The sequence below is a fragment of the Elgaria multicarinata genome, chromosome 1 (assembly GCF_023053635.1).
Source record: "Elgaria multicarinata webbii isolate HBS135686 ecotype San Diego chromosome 1, rElgMul1.1.pri, whole genome shotgun sequence".
Taxonomy (NCBI): Eukaryota; Metazoa; Chordata; class Lepidosauria; order Squamata; family Anguidae; genus Elgaria; species Elgaria multicarinata.
The window spans coordinates 18,269,595-18,290,801 of NC_086171.1; the positions used below are offsets into that span (position 1 = coordinate 18,269,595).

Here is a 21,207-nt window from a genome sequence, read left to right on the forward strand (position 1 = left end):
ACTTTAATGTCAGAATAATAACTTCTCTCTGCTATCAAAATCCATATAGCCAGTAGACCCTTTACAGGTGTTTAAAATAGTGCTCTGCAGGATTTGTGATGTTTCAATTTTCAAGCAAAAATTGGGGTTTTGAAGGTTGTGAGACGTTCCATGAAAAATCCTACCTTTTACAATATTACAATCTTTTCATACCTGTAAACAGCCTTTGTCCAGTCTGCTGTTGTCCTGGTGCCTTTTTTTTTTTAACTTGAAGGTACATTGCCCATTCTCTCTTTTTCAGCCCTATTGGTGTGAACTGATACTCATGAACATTAAGAGACTCTTTTTAATCCTGCCTTCGTATAATTCATGCACACAAACACATAAAATAAAAAATAATTGTGGAATTAAATGATTAACAGAGCAATCCTGTGCAACTTACTCAGAAGTAAGTACCACTATATTCAGTGGGGCCTATTGTCTATTAAGCATTTCAGAATGTAGCCTTCTCTTAGTGGATATTCACTAATGTAAATGTGCACAAAAATATTTTTAAAAAACCTTATTGCTGTGCGATGATGTGCATTAATGGCTAGATTTTTGGGGGGAGTTATACAGGAATACCCTCAAAAATTACATCCCTTTTGAGTGTCTCCTGAAAAATACATGTTAAAATGGTGGGGTGCAAAAACATTTTTTCAAAGGGTGCAAAACTGTTCAGTCTCCTCTTCTTTCCCCGTCCCCCTGACAATCAAAAGTTCGATTTGATAGGGATTCACATTTGGAAGAATTACAGTCTTGCTTTTAATTTATTTAACATTTTGGCACATAATCATGGAAGCTTTTATTATATTTATTGGAAATCATGGCATACAGCTTCCTAATGCTTCATTTTTCTATTAACATTCAAAGATCTGTTTTCTTTCCCTGGAATAAATATTCCCTAGTTGCACAGCTTGGAGTTTATCTAAATTAAAACTCTCCCCACTGTTGCTTACACATATTCTTACAATTCTTAAACCTTCATTCATTTTCTTCCTTTGCATCCTCCAGTATATTCTGTAGTTCTTTTTTACTGTGAATTTAATTAATGTGCAACCTATACATTCCACTGAGTAGTTATTAGGTATTATTGGTCACATTCACATTACAAGTATGATCAAACAGGTGTCTTTTAGATATTCACATTATAGACCGTATTCCGCACAATTTGTAGCAGTAGTGCTGTCTGGTGGAAGAATTTCATTTTCCCAGCAATACAAAATACTGGGAACATGCAACAACCCTATACTGCCTCGAAGAAATAGATATGGATGCCATGTGTCAAATAAGTGCCAACTGCACATTACATGGCACTATAAACCGATTATGTGGAAAGACCTTTACTTCAGCTTACCTTAGTAAAATAGTTATAATGTTAACAGTAACCTCCTCAGTTGGGAATTCCTGTACAAAGTATTATTTATTTATTTTATTCTAGCGTTTTATTACACCCTGCAACTGAAAACATTCCCATGTGTATTTTAATAGTCTGCAGGACCTGTTTTTACAGATTCTGTTATTTGAATGTCCGTGTACTGCACTGTTTCAATTGATATTGGAATTGTTGAGCAAATGAGATAATGTATTGTCAACGTTTTCATTTTTATAATTTTGCACACCTGGATCTGGTGTTGATGTAATTAACAGTATTTTCTAAAGTAATCTGTGGAGGCCTAAGTAAACCTGAGATATAATGTGGCCTCCTACTTAGATATTTCATTGTATCAATGCCTACATTCAGAATAGAAATATATTTAGAATAATGGAAGAACTCTAGTGCTCAATTTATATTGCTTTAATTTCATATTTCGTAAGAACTTAACAAGGCCTATCTAGGCCAGCACTGTGCTCCCACAGTGACCAACCAAACATCTATAGAAATCCCATGAGTGCAATAACATCTTCCTGCTTGTGTTCCCCAGCAACTGGTATTCAGAGGCATACTGCCTCTGTTACAGAAGATAATATATAGCCATCATGATTAGCAGCCATCAATAGCCTTATCCCCCATGAAAAGGCACTGAACATAGATATTTCAACATTTTTGCTCTCTAGGCAAAGTTATCCTGTATATCTGCTATAGATCAGTGTATTGTAAGGATATAAAAATAATAGAATATGGCACGTCTCACAAAATCAGTCCTTTCTATGTAAAAAATATATCAAACTTAGTATTTGATAAATATGGAAATTAAGGGCTGCTCAACAGTACGCTCACAAACTGCATTTCTGAGTGATTTATGAGAATGCAATTCATGAACGATTTTAGTTTAGATGACAGAACTTTTAAGTACACAATTGGAGCAGATCATGAGGAGTTCTCTGTTACCAACAGGGAATCAAATGATATAAATAAATAACTACATGTTATTGATTAATAATAATACTTTAGTATTAATAGTACTTAGTAGTACTATGCACCCTCTGAATAGAAGCTAAATATTAAAATATAAAAGTTGGACAGGTCATAGTTCTTACTGTATACACACACACACACTTTATTTTAGAACAGTCATGTGAAGTTTAGGACATAATCCTACTGGGAAAGTTGTAAGCCTCTGAATGCAGAGACTAATGACTATCCAATGCAGCACGGATGGAGCATGGAGGGGATTCTCTCCTTTGTGCTCCATCCGCCCTGCAGTTTTTGCTTAAGAGAGAAGGAGCCGGCACAGAGAGGCTATGAGGGAGCAGGGTGAGCAGCTTCTGGGAACCAAGGTCAGCATGCTACCTCTGACCTTGGTTCCCAGAAACTGTAAAATCTTATGGCTGTCTAGACAGTGTCTAGTGCAGATTTTTCAGACTGTAGTGGAGGAATAAAAAGAATGAAATTGCTCACACCTATTTTTAGACAAAATATGTTGTTCCAGATGCATATAGGATTTTATATGCACATTACAATGTGCTTTGCCAAAATGTATGACATGCCAACACATTTTCTTTCATTATTCTTCAATGCAGTTTTAAAAGGCTGAATATATTCAACAGGAGTCCAGGGTCAACATTCACATTGCATGTAACTTACTGAGCAGCAATTTTAATAAACTTTTTCACTAGTTGTACACGTTTACAAAGCTGGTTGCAGAGCAGTATTTCTGTGGCCACCCAGAGTTGAACTTCGTTGCATCTTTGAAGTAGGAGACTAAGATTCACAGTGTTTTCCCCGCTGCCTTGTCTACTGAAGGTGAAGTATATCAGTTCTTGCTGGAAGACAGTTACAGATAATTGGGCTTTTAAACATGCAAATCAGAATTTAACAATCTGAAAAATGTAACTGTTGATACTTGTTCAGACAACTCTTTTTAATAATTTATTAACAGATCTCATTCAGGTCAGAAAGAGTTCAAAATCACAAGTAAGCTTGTGAGATTTTCAGCAGTTACTTTTCAGGTCACAGCTATGAAAAATGTAAGAACATTTCTGACTTGGGATCCATTAATTGCTGGTAGGTTTCATTCTGAAAACTAATGAGAGCTAGATTAAATCTGCTGCTTTTTTTTTCTTCACGGAAGTTGCATTTAATTTGAATTTTTAAATGTATTTGGGTGGCAACAAGAATTCACTGAAAACAGAAAAATTATTTTGCTTTTTACTTCTATACACCAGGTTGGATCCAGGCTTAGTTACATTTAAAGTAGACCCATTGAAATCAATGTGACTTATGCTGGTCTACTCTAAGTATGACTAAATCTGGATCCAACCTGTAAGTTTAGATACAGAGTTTGACATGTATTTAGCTTTTAAAAGCAGAGGTCTGTTTTCCTCTTATATTCTGCTCATGGATTGATCCCAGAAAGTTACATGGTTTGGCATCACCTGAACAAGTCATTACATGAGCCAATATTATGTTGAAATCAGCACAAACTAAACAAGAGAACTCAGCCTTACAGTGAGCATATTCATCTATTGTTTCTTACCTCGTGAACCAAGTTGAAAAGACTCCAGTCAAAATTTGTTAATTCCAAAGCAAGGTCCCACGTGTTAATTCCCAGAATTCTCACTGACCGTTGCTGGGTTTCATCATTTTCAGCAAAAGGGTTCTAAATCAATGGACAGATGAAAAGAGTTCTTAAACGACATATATAATTGAAATCCAGCCACAATGTAATCTTTTTTCAATACCTTATTTTCTCTAAACATTTTTTCCTTGAAATAATTACGGCCACTAAGACTAAAATAGCATCAATACTAAGGAGATCAATGCATTCTTATTACATTAGCCAACTACACCACTTTAAGAATCAATTATTAAAAAGCCAAAAGCCAAAAATACCCCACTGAATACCATACAGAAAGCAACATCACAAATGACCATGCCTACGTTCTGAATTCTTGCACCAAGAGGTTTTGTATTGCAAATAAAAGGAAAATGACTTTCTAAGCTCTAAACAAAACAATTTTACATTACATGGACTCAACACTACAGTACATAGTCTTCTCTGTAGTGGCACCCACCATCTGGAAACTCTCCCTCGTGTAGTTCAGGAGGCAGAAAATGTAACATCCTTAAAACGCTTCCTGAAAATACATCTTTCCCACAGACTTTCCCTAGGCTATAATTGTTGCTTGGGTTATACGTTTTATGTGGTATTTTTCAAGTTTTAAAGTTTTATATTATGCTTTATTTGTTGTTTTTATGGTTTTAATTGTGAACTGCCAGAGAGCATTGGCTGTTGGGCAATATAAAATTGTAATAAATTAAATAAATCAATAAACATGGCTCCATTCAGAATTAACATTTCTAGACTTCATAAAATTGTCAATTCTTTGATGAAAAATGTCAATTCTAACCACACTTGACAAGCAGAAAGGAAAAAAAAGTAAATTTGTGAATCTAAGTACATAAAACTTCTAGCAGAGTGGAACACCACCTTGGTTATTCATCTGTTTCACTTGAGTTTGTCAAAGATTTAGAATTCTTTGGAAAACAGAATGAAATTTTGCATATAAGTGAAGTATTTAAACAGAAAGTAATCTTACTGCCCAGTCCTATGCATCAGAAGTAAAGCCTGTTAAATTCAATTTGACTTACTTAAAGCCAAGTGCAGCCTCACATTTGATCATTTGAAGGTCACAGATGCCACAATTTATGCATGTTTAGAGTGCAGCCATTTTTTTTCCAAAGGGGATGAAACGATCTGTTTAATACTACTTGTTAAATTTACATAGAATTCTAGGAATTGTGTAGGGGGTTGGACTCAATGGCCTTATAGTCCCCTTCCAACCCTACTATTCTATGATTCTGTGAACTATAGAGAACATACAAGTGATATATCTTTCAAGGCAAAGGCATAAAATTTCTTAATAGCTTTGATAAAACACCAAAGCTTAGATAAAACACCAAACCTATCATTCTTTGTATGAAAATTTCCATTTGTGTGTTAAGGTACATGCTTGCTCTTATCATTAACGTTTTGTCCACATAGCAAATATAGTACAAGGAGATACTTAAAAGAAACTTAGCCGATACATATTAAAAATATCATCTCTCATTTCCCTCAAACATTTATATATAAATGTTTGGTAAAATCATGCCAAAGCTATATACTTAATATTTCTTTTTCAAAAAATGTTTTCCTGATTGTAAAAGTTGCATGAAATTATTACTGTGACACAGAATCTGAAGGATTTAATTGCAGGTGAAAGGAGGGGGGAAATAAATAGACAAGTCATGTATGTATGGCACCATCTTTGGTTGGTTCGCCAACTATGGCCTCTCCTGGACAGGAATAACTTGACCACGGTGGTATAGGCATTGGTAACCTCAAGATTGGATTACTGCAACGCGCTCTATGAGGGGCTGTCCTTGAAGCAGCTCCGGAAGCTGGAGCTAGTGCAAAATGCTGCAGCTCGGCTATTGTCTGGAGCTGCCCCTTTCCAGCATGTAACTCCTCTGCTGAGGGAACTGCACTGGCTGCCTATTTGCTACCGGGCCAGGTTTAAGGTTCTTGTACTTGTGTACAAAGCCCTAAACAACTTGGGATCAGGATACCTGAGAGAGCGCCTTCTCCCTTACCAACCTGCCCAGTCACTGAGGTCATCCGAGGGCCTGCTCCTGGTGGTTCCACATAGATCCATCCTCCGATTGGAATCCATCAGGGGAAGGGCCTTCAGCATGGTGGCGCCCCCTCTGTGGAATTCTCTGCCTCTGGAGGTCAGGCAGGCGCCAACCTTGTACTACTTTCAGCGCCTCCTGAAAACATCTTTATTCCAAGAAGCCTTTCCTTAATATGCAGCCTTGGATTTCTGTTTTTGCTTCTTTTAAATTTTGTTTTAACTGTTTTATTCTGTTTTTATTTTCATTTTATCTTGTACACCGCTCCGAAATTTTTCAATGGGGAGCGGTATATAAATATTCTAAATAAATAATAAATAAATAAATAAATAAATGTATGGTATGAAAACTTGAGTCATGTTTTTTGGAAACCTGGGTGGGCCACTAATTTACATTAGCAAATAGCCAGGTGGTATATTTCAGGTGAAAACTTTCCATGCTATCTACCCCCATTTGGGGAAGGGAGGCTTTTCTGTGTCACCCCCACCTGGGCTGCAAAACACCAGATGGGAGAGATGAGTTGGCCTCACAGGTAACCCTTATCCTACCACTGGGGTGCAAAACCCTCAGTGGGTGTCTCAAAAAGGTCACCATCCCTGCTGAACCTAATCGTCCTGCCCCTACCAGCCTACCTAGAAAATTGTGACCAAATTAACTTAACAACCAAAATTTGCCTTTAGACACTCCCACCCCACTTACAGTGTGAAGTAGGTGAAAAGACTCATAGCCCTAGCCAATCACACTAGGAGCCAAAAATTCCTACTTGGCCCCAAAAAGGACAACCAGCAGAGCCCACACTGCATACAGGGAGGGAAGTTGGGAGCTGGGCTTTGAAGAGGGTGGGAAGGAGGGCCCCACTGGCTAATAGCACCTTGCAAGCCCCACCATGGTGCCATACAATCACCTCCAGTGGCGGTTAGTTACGCCTCTCTCTCCCACACCACCTGCAAAGGCCTCCCTGTGCCCAGGCAAGCCAGATGCAAGGTAAGGCATTTGTGCAAGTAATTTAAAACATCAATGTCATACAAAATTAATATTTCGTTATGACCCACAGCTGTACAAACAGAATGTGACATCTAGCTACCTACATAACTGATATTTGATAAACAAACTCATACAAAGTCAGGAGGAAAAGCTAGGAAATGAACATGCTAGCCTTTGTTCACATTAAAGCGGTGTGAGAGATAATTCAGTTGATCACAGTCTCTATACCAAGAAACTAATAAGTTGCACAGTGTAATTTTAGAAACCTACAGCCACCTAGGATTTTGATAGAAATCAAAAGCCTTCAGAACTTAAAACACACAGCCTTACCAGAGTATCTGTCAGATCCTTTTGAAATACAAACATACGAGCAGACGACTCAAGGGATTTGGAGATTGCAAGGTCATTTGGTTGTAATTCGTGCTTTTCTTTAATATAGGAACAAAAAAGAAAAGCATAATCACCATATTTTGACATTTAAAACACATTCTTCAAGGGGGGGAAATCACTGTTCCCCATAATTTCTTGAAGCACTCAAAGTTTCTATGAGGATTTATTTAACAGACAAATCTTATTTATCTGCTCTTCTGTCACCTAGTAGTACTACTGGCATCCCATGTAAAGAAAGAGAAGAATTCTGAAGAAAAGCCCTGTTCTTATATATATATATAAACATCCTCTTTAATAACCCCATGTGGACTCATTGATTTTCTCAGCAAGGGCATGGCTAGACGAGGGGGGTGGAGGGGGATGATCTCGTGATATGATCGCCAGATCTTCCCTCTCAGTCTACACGCGGCATGCAATGTCACGGGAGGAAGAGGATGTTGCACCCGCCATTTTGTTTTTTGTTTTGAATCGAAAAAGAGCACAGAAGCGCTCCTACGAAAAAGTGAGGGGTGTTTTTTTAAACCCTCCTGCTCCCCCCACCCCACCCCCGATGGGCACGGAACTCCTGAGAAGCTCTGTACCCTATGCCTGGCTCCTCGCGGTTACTTGCGAGGAGCCAGGACAAAACTGGGACAGCTGGTCACACGTCCCATGGTCTCAGGATCATCCCGAGACCACGGGAAAAATCAAGATTAAAGGGTAGGGCAATATCCGGGGGAAAGGGAGGGATCATCCCTCCCTGCTCCCGGGATCCCCTGTGCATCATGTGGACACACAGGGACGATCCCAGGGCGATCCCTGGGATATCGCCCCAGCTCTTGTCCTACTGCTATTCAGCGTGATGGGGCATGGGCAGGAAAGGTGCCCAACGGATTTTATCCTGTACAGTTATGCAGAAGCTCATTAACAGAAGAAGAATTCACATCCATGTATTCAAACTAGTAATTAAATATAGCAAAATTATAAAAGTGTTTTAAATTGGCTTCGATTTCATGTTAAAATAGAGGAGCGTATATCTTTCAGCCAGACTTCGTCTATTTCAAAGGGGCAGCTTTAAATATACGCTCCGTAATAATTTCACTCAATAGCCTCTTGATAAAAAACTCTAAGATGTTACAATAAAATACTGAGACAGGGCTGGTCAAATAGAACAAGAGCAGCAGCCTGTGAGCTGTGTAATTTTATTTCCCAGAGGTAGGTCACTAGGCCTTGATTATTATTTTTTAAAAAGAATTAGATTCATTTCTTTAAAAATGGGAGGGGGACTGGGCTCTAGATTAATGGTCTTTTAAAATGAAAAAATTACTTGTATTGGTTTGGGAAACATTTAAATTATAGAAGTTATATTTTCTAGTTTCTTCCCTCTTCCTGCCCCAATATACTAAATCACCTTAGCTTGTCCAAATGGGGAATATATCAGAGTGCCTTCCCTGTATACAGGTACGTTTAATGCCCTCCCAGGTTGTTTTAAGTTATGAAGTGGGAGACCTTTCTGGAGTGGAAAACCTTATAACATATTTCTGAACAAGATAAGTCCCTTGCAATCCAGACCTGATGTGGAAATGCATTACCCAACAGTACTGAAGAATTAGCAGTTGTCATGGAAACCCCTCTCTGCTAAGCAGCTCCTTATTGTAACTATGGCCATCCAGCTGAGGACCCATAGGGGAACAGCCCTCTCCTTACACCTGAAAATGCTAACCCTCTCTTTATAGATAAGATATAGAAATAAAAAGAAAGATAGCTGAAAATAATTTACCCCCAGTAAATGAAAGAGCCACTAACGCCAGATCTTCCTGTGAATGCTGGAGTTTTTCTGCTACAATTTTCAAGATCTCCTGAGCTGAAGTGGATACTTTAGTTTTTACACTGACGAAAGAATGTTCTGTTATATACACACGACAAAAGACTGCAAAAGAGAGAGAAAAATAATTCCATCAACAGACACGCAAGTGCAAGGTCTTCACAGACTGAACTACTGCAATGCCTTGATTAACATCTGCTTTGACAGTCAGTCTTTGACAGCAGAAGCCACAGCTGCTGTGCATTGACCTACAGGCACATTTCCCTCTTCCTAGAAAAATACAAGGACAAAAACAAAAACAGTGTTTCCAGATAAAAAGTGCAATTTATGTATGTGCTAATATACTCCGACTATGATATGATTCCGGTTTAGGGCTAATTGTATAATACCTGGTCCTCATTAAGGGACACCCTTCTTCAGAGAACATAGTTATGTTGGGAAAATTATACTTATTAGCTACTAGAGCACATACTCTCTGAGTTTGGATGACACGCCCTGTACAAGCTACAGTGGCCACAAGTGTCATGCTGAATATGTGACCACCTCTCGGGGATTGTCAAGTCACGCAAATCTGATGAATCTAAGTTATGTGAGATTTAAACAACCCTTTCATAACCCCAAAATTTACCATGGATGTAAGGGTTGTTTAATCTTCACATAACATACCCTTGCTGGGTTTGTATGACACGACAACCCCAGAGTGGCGGACGCATATTCAAGACAGCAGTCACACATGCCACAGCCTTGCCATGGCTTACTTAACCCATTGTGGGCTGCCGTGTTGTCGATCTCTCCTTAACTAGACCATTTTATTATAATTTATTAAAAGATCTATCCTCTTCCTCTCAAAGCAAAAGCCCTTCCAAGACAGTTTACAGACCACCACAATATACAAAATCCCCCAAAGTTTTAAATACGAGCATGCCAATACATTAACAGAAAGCTATGTTATGCAAAGTCAAACAACTTGTTGATCCAGCTCAACAAATCAATAAAATGCAAATGGAAATAAAAAAAATTAAATGTCTATTTAAAGGAGGATACAGATATGTTTACCTCTTTAGGGAAAGAATTTTTAGGCCATCACTAAAAAGGTCTAGTATCTGTCAGTCTAGAGGTCTTGATCTTAGGGCCATGCAACATGGAGGATGCCAGCTGAATTTTATGAAAATGTAAGAGCAACTGACAGGAATGTTCCATGTGCAAAGTTAAATCAGTTCTGTCCAATTTGTTAACTGAAAATTCCACAACAATATTTTTCATGGCTATTATTATTATTATTATTATTATTATTATTATTATTATTAATTTATATCCTGCCTTTTTCCCAGTACTGGGGCTCAAGACGGTTTACAAAATTAAAACATGTACAATTAAAACATATAAATGACAAAAGTTAAAATAGAATTAAACCTACAGTAAAATTAAAAACATATTATTATTATTTTTAAAAAAACTGTAACAGATTAAAAGGGGGGGGGAATCCAATACATTAACACAGGTCCAGCATAGTTCCAAAAGCCTGCTGAAACAAAAAAGTTTTTGCTGCCTCCGAAACTGTAGCACAGAGGGAGCCAGCCTAGCCTCTCTGGGAAGGGAGTTCCAGAGCCGTGGAGCAGCCACCGAGAAGGCCCTCTCCCACGTACCCATCAGGTGTGCCTGGGATGTTGGTGGGACTGAGAGAAAGGCCTCCTCAAAAGATCTCAGAGCACGGGCAGGCTCATATGGGAGAATACAGTCTTTCAGATAACCTGGACCTCAGCTGTAGAGGGCTTTATAGGTGATAACCAGCTCTTTGAATTGTGCCCAGAAACAGACTGGAAGCCAGTGAAGCTGTTTTAACAGGGGAGTTGTATGCTCCCTGGCTAAAGAGTCTGCCCTCAGATTGAATATTTAGTTTTTTTCTGGATGGGAGCTAAGAAGATACTCTACTTTTCTAATTCTGAAAGTAGTTTGTGGGCCAAGTAGGAACCAACTGCAAAAAAACTTCTTTAACAGCAGCATCTATTTAGATTTATACCCTCTTCAATTAAATTATCAGGATGGCTTACAATAAAAAACAAGTACATAAAAATAAGCTAAAACTAGCAAATCTATAAAATATACAAGCAAGAATAAAATAAATTGCCAAAAACTGAAAAGCCCCATAAAATAAAAGGGTTTTGCCTGCCAGGAAAGACTTCCTGGGGAGACCATGCCGAACCCAGTGGGGCCACCACCTCAAAGGCACTTCCTTCCATCATCAGCTGCCATAGGTCAGCAGTAGTAAAATAATAGCAATGGCAGCAGTATCAGTACAGATTTCAGATCTGTCAGCCTCTCCCATCTGAAGCCCTCCAGATGTTCAACTACCATCTGCCCCAGCTAGCATAGCCAATGGTCAGGAATCTTGGGAGGTCTAGTCCAAAATATCTAGAGGATATCAGGTTGCGAACGGCTGCATTACATGATTACTCAGATTTCATTTTCCCAACAGAAAACGTGTGTGAATTCAGCCCTTGTGTGGTGGCATAAACAGTTTGTTTTTGGAAAGGTTATTATTTCCTACATTTATGTAGAATTAGTGTGTAATAATACTCCTCCTCTTCCCTTTGCTCTGTTCCCATCATGCTCCATTCCCACCATGCTTACCTTCCTCTGTTTCATTCACAGTTCCTCTGTTCTGAAGCCAGTTTTCCTTGAGACTGAAGTGATGTAAAATGGTTTTATGCTACAAAGGAGTTAAAAAAATAATAATGAACGAAATGCAATAATTGCAAAACTCAACGGGTTGGATCTAGATTCATGTTGGATCAACTGCTCTGATAGAAGTGGACTTCTCCAACCTCCATGGCAGTCCCTCCAGCACCCTGAGAGTCAGGAGTCTTTGCTTAATCAACTGAGGTGTGGTTTGTTTGTTTATTTATTTATTTATTTATTTATTACATTTCTATACCGTCCAATAGTCGAAGCTCTCTGGGCGGTTCACAAAAATTAAAACCATAGTAAGACAACCAACAGGTTAAAAGCACAAATACAAAATACAATATAAAAAGCACAGCCAGAATAAAAACCACACAGCAAAATTGATATAAAATTAAAATACAGTGTTAAAACAGTAAAATTTAAATTTAAGTTAAAATTAAGTGTTAAAATACTGAGAGAATAAAAAGGTCTTCAGCTGGCAATAAAAGGAGTACAGTGTAGGTGCCAGGCGGACCTCTCTGGGGAGCTCATTCCACAACCGGGGTGCCACAGCGGAGAAAGCCCTCCTCCTAGTAGCCACCTGCCTCACTTCCTTTGGCAGGGGCTCACGGAGAAGGGCCCCTGTAGATGATCTTAAGGTTCGGGCAGGTACATATGGGAGGAGGCGTTCCTTCAAATAACCTGGCCCCAAACCGTTTAGGGCTTTAAATGTCAATACCAGCACTTTGAATCGGGCCCAGACCTGGACTGGCAGCCAATGAAGTTGTAAAAGGACTGGCGTAATATGATCTCGCCGGCCAGTCCTTGTTAGTAAACGGGCTGCCCTGTTTTGTACCAGCTGAAGCTTCCGGACCGTTTTCAAAGATTTAATGGGTAAAGAGGGAGATCCTAAAAAATTAGGTAGAGAGACTTTAGTGAGCAAAGCCCTTCCTCTCACGTAAGGTTCCTTTTTCTTGCAGAAGGTAAATTTTGGATCCAACTCAAACTAAACCTGGCCCAAAATTGTTAAAACAAAAAAGAAATATATCAATACTGTCTTGGCTAAATAAACTGAGAGTTGTCTTTGTGGGCAAACAGAAAAAGTGCAGATTGAAAGAACACTGAGAATAACAATCATACGGTTTTGTGAGAAATTTTATATTTTCCATCTTATTTTCTGCTTCCTGTACTTCTACAGTTGTATTTTAAAGCTTATTTTATCCCAAACTTCAATCTGCTGTATTTTCTGACCACAATAACATAGCCTTGTCTAAAGTTTAGGATACCATTTCCTCTACATTACTTGAACAAGCTCTCTCTCACTCTCCCCCATCACTAGACAACACCCTCTACTCCAATAGACTAACTGACATTTGCAATCAATATCTTTGCCTCAATTTGCTTGCCCAAATCTACTTTGATTCAACTCCAGAGAGGCAAGGATATGCTGATCGGCTTCGGCTAGATTCTGGCATCTCAGAGCATAGCAGTTAAACACTAATAATGCCACGGCCACTTTAGCTTATCTTATGTGGCTGGAAGCAGAGCTACACTAGCAGGAACAAACAAACAAAATAGCACTGCTACTGGTCTAGCCCAGCTTTATTCTTCTTCGGCTTTTCTTTTGGCCACTTGCCATCATTGATTTAACAAAACCTAGCTAATAAAAAATGAGGATGCACACCAGTAACCAAGATACAATTAAAATACTAGAAATGACCGCATTACCTTTCTGTGAGGTGAATATTCATCTACAGTGCTGAAACAAAAAGACAATACATTGTTTTATCTGACCAAAACCAATTATGTTGATATTCAGACCTTTTCTGTAACAGGTCCAGAGGGGAGAAGGCATTAACAATTGCACCTTAAGAACAAGTATAGTTTGATCTTATACATCAAGATCAAACAAATATGGGCAAATATGGGATGTCGGGTGGGGGGTATTTTTGCCACACATACCCCTTCTACACTGGGATGAGGGGAAATACATAAATCAATGGATTTCTGCCGTAATTTGGAGATAGCACGCTAAATTTCTTCTTTTGTTTCTTTAAAAAATATATTGGGGGGTTATGAGGTCCATGGGCCACGTATTGCCCCCCCCCATGCATGTTTACTTGGAAACAAGTCCCTTTGAATTCAATAGTGCCTACTTGATACATACATAGGTTTGCAGCCTTATTCAGAACATGTTACCACAACTGCCCTCAATTATATGTAATTCACCAATGCATATCATTAGTTAGTACCAAATAATAGCAATTCTTGCCCATATGGCAGGAATGGATTTTAAAGATATTCAGTATCCAATTTCTCCATGGAACACATACTAAATACAGACCTGCATGCACACTTTAAAGGTAAATAATTATCTCATTCAGCATTCTGTGCTAAATAGAAATTGAAAGTTTATCAAGACCCTATGCAAAGTGCATCATTATTTTCAGGCAGCCAGTTTATTCTTTGACAATATTTAATAGCAAATCTTTGATAATTATAGAAATATAATGCTTCGGTATCAGGGTGGGAGTAAAGAATATTTAGCTCATTGTCCTGGAAGAAAAAAATACACATAATTTGTTGTCAGCTTTAATGCTTTACAGTAGATTAGGTGAAGAGGACCTAAAGGAATGGAAAAAATGCACAATGTCTGACATATAGACTAAGGAAGAGGGATGCAGTATGCAAATGTTTAGGAACAATAACTAAGAGAACAAAAATCAGAAATCAGGTATACAAAACTGTAAGACAGTTATTAAGCCATTATTTGCTTTCAGCTGAGTGAAACCTTTTCATTCAGTCATATATTTTGAAAAATATGAGACATGAGGTATGAACACAGTATACTTCAAAACTGTTAAGGACATTACACTATCTCAAAGCTCCTTTCATTAGAAAAAAAATCAATGACAATGATTTTTAAACTTTGTTAAAGGCACACACCGCTGCAAATATTAGTAATTTGTTAATAAAGAGCTAGCTACAAATCTTCTATTTATAATACTAGTCATAGTGCAAGGTTAAATTAAATTAGTGTTTGATGCTATCCAAATTTCCTTCTCTTTGCCAACATTGCAGGTGTCAAATATGTCATTTCAAATTATTCCTTTGTAGTTGTAGAAAAGCAAAGCTTGCCTGAACAAATATTAAAGGCATGAAATTATACTTATGCTGCATTTGGTATCACTTCACTCAAACAAAAATAAAATAGGTTGTCAACACAAAACTAATTATAACCCCCCCACAAGGATTCCCCCCTCCAAAAAATACTTACTGCCGACGGTGCATTCCAAGTAATTTCTGAAATTCTTTCAGCTCCTTCTCAAGTATAGGATATTCATATACATCATCTAACACATTCCGGTATATTGTCTTTAAGGCAGGAGAGAGAGAGAGAGAGAATGCATGAATCAACTAAATTGATCTGATGCCTAAAGTATAAAGCTTCATGCAGTACCTTTCAGGAAATCAATTATAAGCTTGTTAAAACAAAACTTCACAAATGCTTTCAAGCTAAAATTCTCAGTGCATAATAAAACATAGCTACCAGTCAATGATAGCTGATGTCTTAAGAAGCAGTCTCTGTACCATTCCTAAGTAATGGTGTTAAAAATGTCAACTCCCATTAGTCTCTGTGAACACTTTTAAGTGACATTTCAGGATATTACTTAAAGCCTGACATAACCTTCCAAACATCTCTCTTTTCAGTATGACTGCACTAAATTCATCACAACTCCACCATTCAACAATCAAAACTACAACAGCACTACTAGCAAATAATTTAGATTTTATTTACACTATTTTGAATGTCTGAAGTTTAGCAACTAATTCCAAACCAATTTTATGTTCCTAAACCTTATACAAATGAACAAAACACTCATATCAGCCTTAGTTACTGAGCCTGTTATAGCATTATTTCCTAGAAGAACTCTTAACCCAGTATGAGTCTTGGCTCTCTCACACTGCTTCCTCTTTATTACAATGTACATATGGATGGTTCATTCTTTATCAAAAGTGTCCCCACAATAGCAGCATATAGCCTAGTCATAATCTCCCTATGATGTCTTTTAAAAACTGCAATCCTATCAACAGGACTATTCATTTTATATGAATGATGGTACACTTGTCCTAAACACTACTAATGCTCCAATAATCCTGACCCACTTGTAAAATCCTAGGTCACAAGAATAGACTACCTCATGCAGTCTGATCAAATCAGTTGTAGAGCTTAGCCATAATAGACTCCCTTTTATCTGAACTTCCCAACAGACATGTAGAAAAATTAACCTGAAAAGTGCGAAATGGTACTGAAGTGTTGTCAAAGGGTTGAATCTTAAGGAAGAGTGAAGACTGAGCAGTAAGGATCTTAGAGAACTGGCAGCTAACCTTTTTGGCAAGCATGACACAAACTTAACTGCGAAGTTTGAGAGAGTGAGTGCTTCCAGATAAGGCATTTATGGTGCCAGTGTGCTGTCTTAAAGCATTATCACACGTTGCAGAACCATTTCATGTCCTTCAAAGCAAGTCCTTCCCTCTCTCCCAAAACAGAAGTGAGAGCTAACCACTGTACACAGTGGTGCTTACCTCTGAGTACATATGTATAGGATTTGGCTGCAAGTCTGCAATCATGTTATATTTAGAAAGAAATTCTGAATTTCACTATGCTGGAATAGGGACACACTGAAATTGCTCAAGGTGCATGTGTGTGTGTGTGTGTGTGTGTGTGTGTGTATATATATATATATATATATATATATATATATATATATATATATATATATAGACACACAGCTTACCAGCTTCAACCGCTGCCTTGAAGAAACACTGTTTGGAATCACAGGATCCCTACCACCACCAGGTTGTGAAAATGATCAGAAAAAAACAAGAATTTGCAGCCCATCATAACCATGTTTACTCAGATATAAGACTGCAAGATGCTTGTCCTGTACTGCAGGCACTCTTTTAATTATGATGATGTCACACACACACACATATTCACACAAATAGGGTGCCACAATGGTTCTGAAAAGCACCCACTTCAAAATGTTAGAGAAGGGATATATGGTGACCATGAGCAGGGGACAACACTACCCACTCAGCTATGTTATACTCACTGTGTGGACAGAAAATAGTGAGATGCACAAACCAAAAGCATGCTAACTGACTGAAGTGTGGATTGTCAATGGAAATTCCATTTTTAGCTTACAATGGAAAAGCAATTATTGGTAGTGCTAGGAATCTCTGTCTGGAAATACCCAGTACAACTCTAGTGAACAGTTCTGTACATGTGTAGCTCCCTTTAACCCAGTATTTTGGTAGGTTTGCCTGTACTCTACAGAATTAGGCAGCAAGGCAATGTGGGATAGAAAGTAACAGGGGTGCAGGTCTAACTATGCCATAGGTGCAAAAGCAAGGAAAACCCCGTGGGGGAGTAAAAAATAGCCAAAGGCAAGGGTCCACTACCTGCCTCTTTGTAGGCCAGATCATGTAAGGGAGTATGGCCACACCCTAGATGGCATCTGGTCCACACCAGAAATGCTGGCTGGACCTCTAGCTGGCACTTCAGCCAGAGACCAGCTTCACTGCACACGAAATTTCACCAAGTGGGAAAGCTACCAGGTAGTGAAATGGCCCCAACTAAACTGCCCAGAGAGCTTCGGCTATGGGGTGGTATATAAATATAATAAATAAAATAAATAAACTAAGGCAGAGGCTGAAGAAGCACTCCAGACACTGCCTCAGCCAGGCCACTTTGCCCGTGCCATATTCTAGAATCGTTAGAATAGTAGAGTTGGAAGGGGCCAACAAGGCCATCGAGTCCAACCCCAAGCCCAGTGTAGGAATCCACCCTAAAACATACCTGACAGATGGTTGTCCAGCTGCCTCTTGAATGCCTCTAGTGTGGGAGAGCCCGCAACCTCCCTAGGTAACTGGTTCCATTGTCATACTGCTCTAACAGTCAGGAAGTTTTTCCTGATGTCCAGCCGGAATCTGACTTCCTGTAATTTGAGCCCTTTATTCCGTATCCTGCACTCTGGGATGATCGAGAAGAGATCCTGGCCCTCCTCTGTGTGACAACCTTTCAAGTATTCGAAGAGTGCTATCATGTCTTCCTTCAATCTTCTCTTCTCCAGGCTAAACATGTCCCATCTAAATGGGACAGAGCTTGGGAAGGTGAGTGGGCGGGGCCACAGAGGGAGGCAAAGCCTCTGCAAGCGAGATGGGGAACCTACACGGGCAGGAGATTCTATATCCCTGCTCTAATGGATAAAGTATTTACATCTAATAACTTCTGTCTCTTCCTGCCTGAAAACTCGTACAAAATCAATGCACACATTTTGGAAAGCTTCATTAGGCCTGTTATGTTTAAAGTTGTTTTTTAAAAAACAAACAAAAACCATAAACATAAACATATGTAAATTAAATTATCACACAGTACTAAAATGCAGCTGAGTAGACATACCTTTAGAAACTGCTTTAAATGCTCATCCTCATGTAACCAGTCTTTGTAGAGAGAAGTCCACTGGGACACCAAATGTAAGACTTTTCGCTTTCTGCAGGGAACATCTAGAATTTCTTCCTTGCCTTGATGGTTTTTAGCACAATAAGTACATTAAGTTAGGGAATATAAAAACTAAGGAAACATCAAATCTTAACAATTAAGAAACCAGGTTTTTAAATCTTTTCAGTGTTTATACGTTAGTGTGCCTGCCGCTTATATTGTTTGTTGTATTGGTGTTATAATATTGTTTACATTTAAATCTTTGTAAGCCACTTTGGGGGAAATTTTGTTCTAAAATGCAGCCGAAAAATGTATGCAATAAATAATAATAATAAAAAACCAAGACGCTTGGGGGAGGGGGGGAGGGAGAAGGGACATGGAAGGGATTTGCTCCTCCCCTACAACTCATATTTAATCTTTATCTAGAGCTAATGTAACATTTAATGCTAGGAACTACGAACAACAAGGAAGTAAAATTTTCTTGCCCGAAGATCCTGAAGCCTAACATGGAAAACATACTGTGTGTCCCTTCATATATAGCTTTTCAAATATCAACTGTATTCCCACATTTACTTATTACCATTTTACCCCATCTTCCTCCAAGAAGGCCAGTGTGGTGTAGTGGCTGAAGTGTCGGACTGGGAGTCAGGAGATCTGGGTTCTAGTCCCCACTTGGCCATGGAAGCCCACAGGGTGACTTTGGGCCAGTCACAGACTCTCAGCCCAACCCACCTCACAGGGCTGTTCTTGTGAGGATAAAATGGAGAGGAGGAGGATTATGTATGCTGCCTTGGGTTCCTTGGAGGAAAAAAGCTGGGATATAAATGCAATAATAAATAAATAAATAAATAAATAAATTAGCATGTCTATAAGATATGATGCACCGAGAGATGGTGATTTCAAGGTCATCCCATGACCTTCATGGCTAAGCTGACATTTGAACTCTGGTCTCCCCAGTTCTAAACACAACATGTTTTAATGGAAGCCACTTTGGGAGTTCTGCCTGGTAAGTTAAATAATAATAGAATCATGGAAAGGCCTCGAAGATCATCTAGTCCAACCCCCAGCTGGGTGCAGTTACAGCAACCCTGACACATGGCCATCCAGAATTTGCTTAAATACCTCCAGCAAAAGAGTACCCATTGCCTCCCAAGGCAATCTGTTCCACTGTTGAACAGCTCTCCCTTTTAGGATGTTTCTCCTAATATTTAGCTGAAATTTGCTTCCCTGCAATTTCTACCCACTGGTTCTAGTCCTACTCTCTGGAGCAACAGAGAACAAGTCTGTTCCATCTTTTGCATGTTAGCCTTTCAGATAGTTGAAGGCCACTATCATGTCTCACCCCCCTTAGTCTTCTCTCCTCCACGGTGAATATGACCAGCTTTTTCAACCCTTCCTCATAGGACTTGGTTTCTAGAAGCCGCCACCACCATCCTGGTTGCTCTTCTCTGGACACGCTCCAACTTGTCGATATCCTTCTTAAAATGAGGAACCTATAACTGGACAAAGTTGTCCAAATGTGGTCTGAGTAATGCAGAATAGAGCAGAACTATTACTTCCTGTGATCTGGACACTATGCTTCTGATAATGCAGACCATGATTGCATTGGCTTTCCATATTCCTATGCATTGAGTAAAGGAGATGATGCCTTTGGGGGGAAAATGGCACTTCCATTTTTGTTATGAGGTCGGAAGTAATTACTTTATGGTTCAGAATATGTCCAGCTTTGTGTCTTTAAAAACATTATTCCTGTAAAGTTTGAAACCATTCCAGAATGGGATTTTCCAGGAATAATTTAATACCAGATTAACACCATAATCAGAATGCAAGTGTGGTATAATGGTTAGAATAGAAAACTTGTGTCAAATCATTATGATGCCATCATAGTAACACTAAATCCCTCAAGTGCATTGATACCTCATAGGACACAATGACATTTGTTGCAATATTTTGGATAGTGTGGAACAAAAAGCAGGAAATAACACTATGGAAGTGGGGTTTGGAATGTGTAAGGTGCTCTAACAGTTATCAGTGTTAGAGCACCTTCAATACACTTTAAAGCAGTAGTCTAGATCTAGTTCTAGTTGAAATCCACACTTAGCCATGAAACTCACTGGTGATTTTGGGTTAGTCACCATCTCTCAGTCTAACCTACCTCTTGAGGTTGTTGCTGGCAACCTACAATAAATTAGAGGTGCCCTTTGTAGTAAACTAGGTTCCAAAAGTCCCTCACTCACCAGTACCATGTAGTACATCTGAACGCTGCAAATTCACAGACAAATACATGAGGTCTTAGGACTACTTCCTTCCCGCCAACAATCAGACTGAGCATCAGAGTATCTCAACTAAATGTAACCAACATCACAATGAGGCAAGAAGGGAAAATAGTGAATTCTGTCTTCTTGCACTAATGAAGGATATTGTCTCAGCAGTGCTTGACACAAGTCATCTGTTGTCATGAAGACTGTGTATGTGAGAAGGAAGTCATCCAGGAGAGTCTCTGCAAAGGAAGTTGCAAATAACAAATTATAAAAATCATAGAATAAATAAAGTGGATGGGCATGATATCATTCAGGTACCAAAACCATGGTGATAAGTATGAAGGACCATTCAGTATTCCACATCTTAAAGAAATAATAGTGGAACTTAAAATTTCAAATAAACCTATAAATGAGAAAGTAATAATTTATTCCTTATAGACAGAAGTTGTACATTATCAGCCCTTTTATCTTTTGCATTTTCGGTATCCGAAGTTACACAACTAAGAATCACAGACAGAACAGA

At 38.7% G+C, this 21,207-nt stretch overlaps 1 protein-coding gene across 1 annotated transcript in view; it reads right to left on the bottom strand.

Annotated features, from left to right (window-relative positions):
• The window catches only part of RAPGEF5 (Rap guanine nucleotide exchange factor 5), a 62,791-nt gene that overhangs the window by 17,310 nt on the left and 24,274 nt on the right, over window positions 1-21,207 (bottom strand). Inside the window, exons 2-10 of the mRNA XM_063123957.1 lie at window positions 20,845-20,923; window positions 18,385-18,529; window positions 15,196-15,293; window positions 13,647-13,677; window positions 11,886-11,964; window positions 9,210-9,359; window positions 7,391-7,488; window positions 3,939-4,061; window positions 3,047-3,225 (exon numbers count right to left, since the gene is read on the bottom strand). Of these exons, the coding sequence (XP_062980027.1) occupies window positions 3,047-3,225; window positions 3,939-4,061; window positions 7,391-7,488; window positions 9,210-9,359; window positions 11,886-11,964; window positions 13,647-13,677; window positions 15,196-15,293; window positions 18,385-18,529; window positions 20,845-20,923 (982 nt within the window). The remainder of the gene's footprint in view (window positions 1-3,046; window positions 3,226-3,938; window positions 4,062-7,390; window positions 7,489-9,209; window positions 9,360-11,885; window positions 11,965-13,646; window positions 13,678-15,195; window positions 15,294-18,384; window positions 18,530-20,844; window positions 20,924-21,207) is intronic.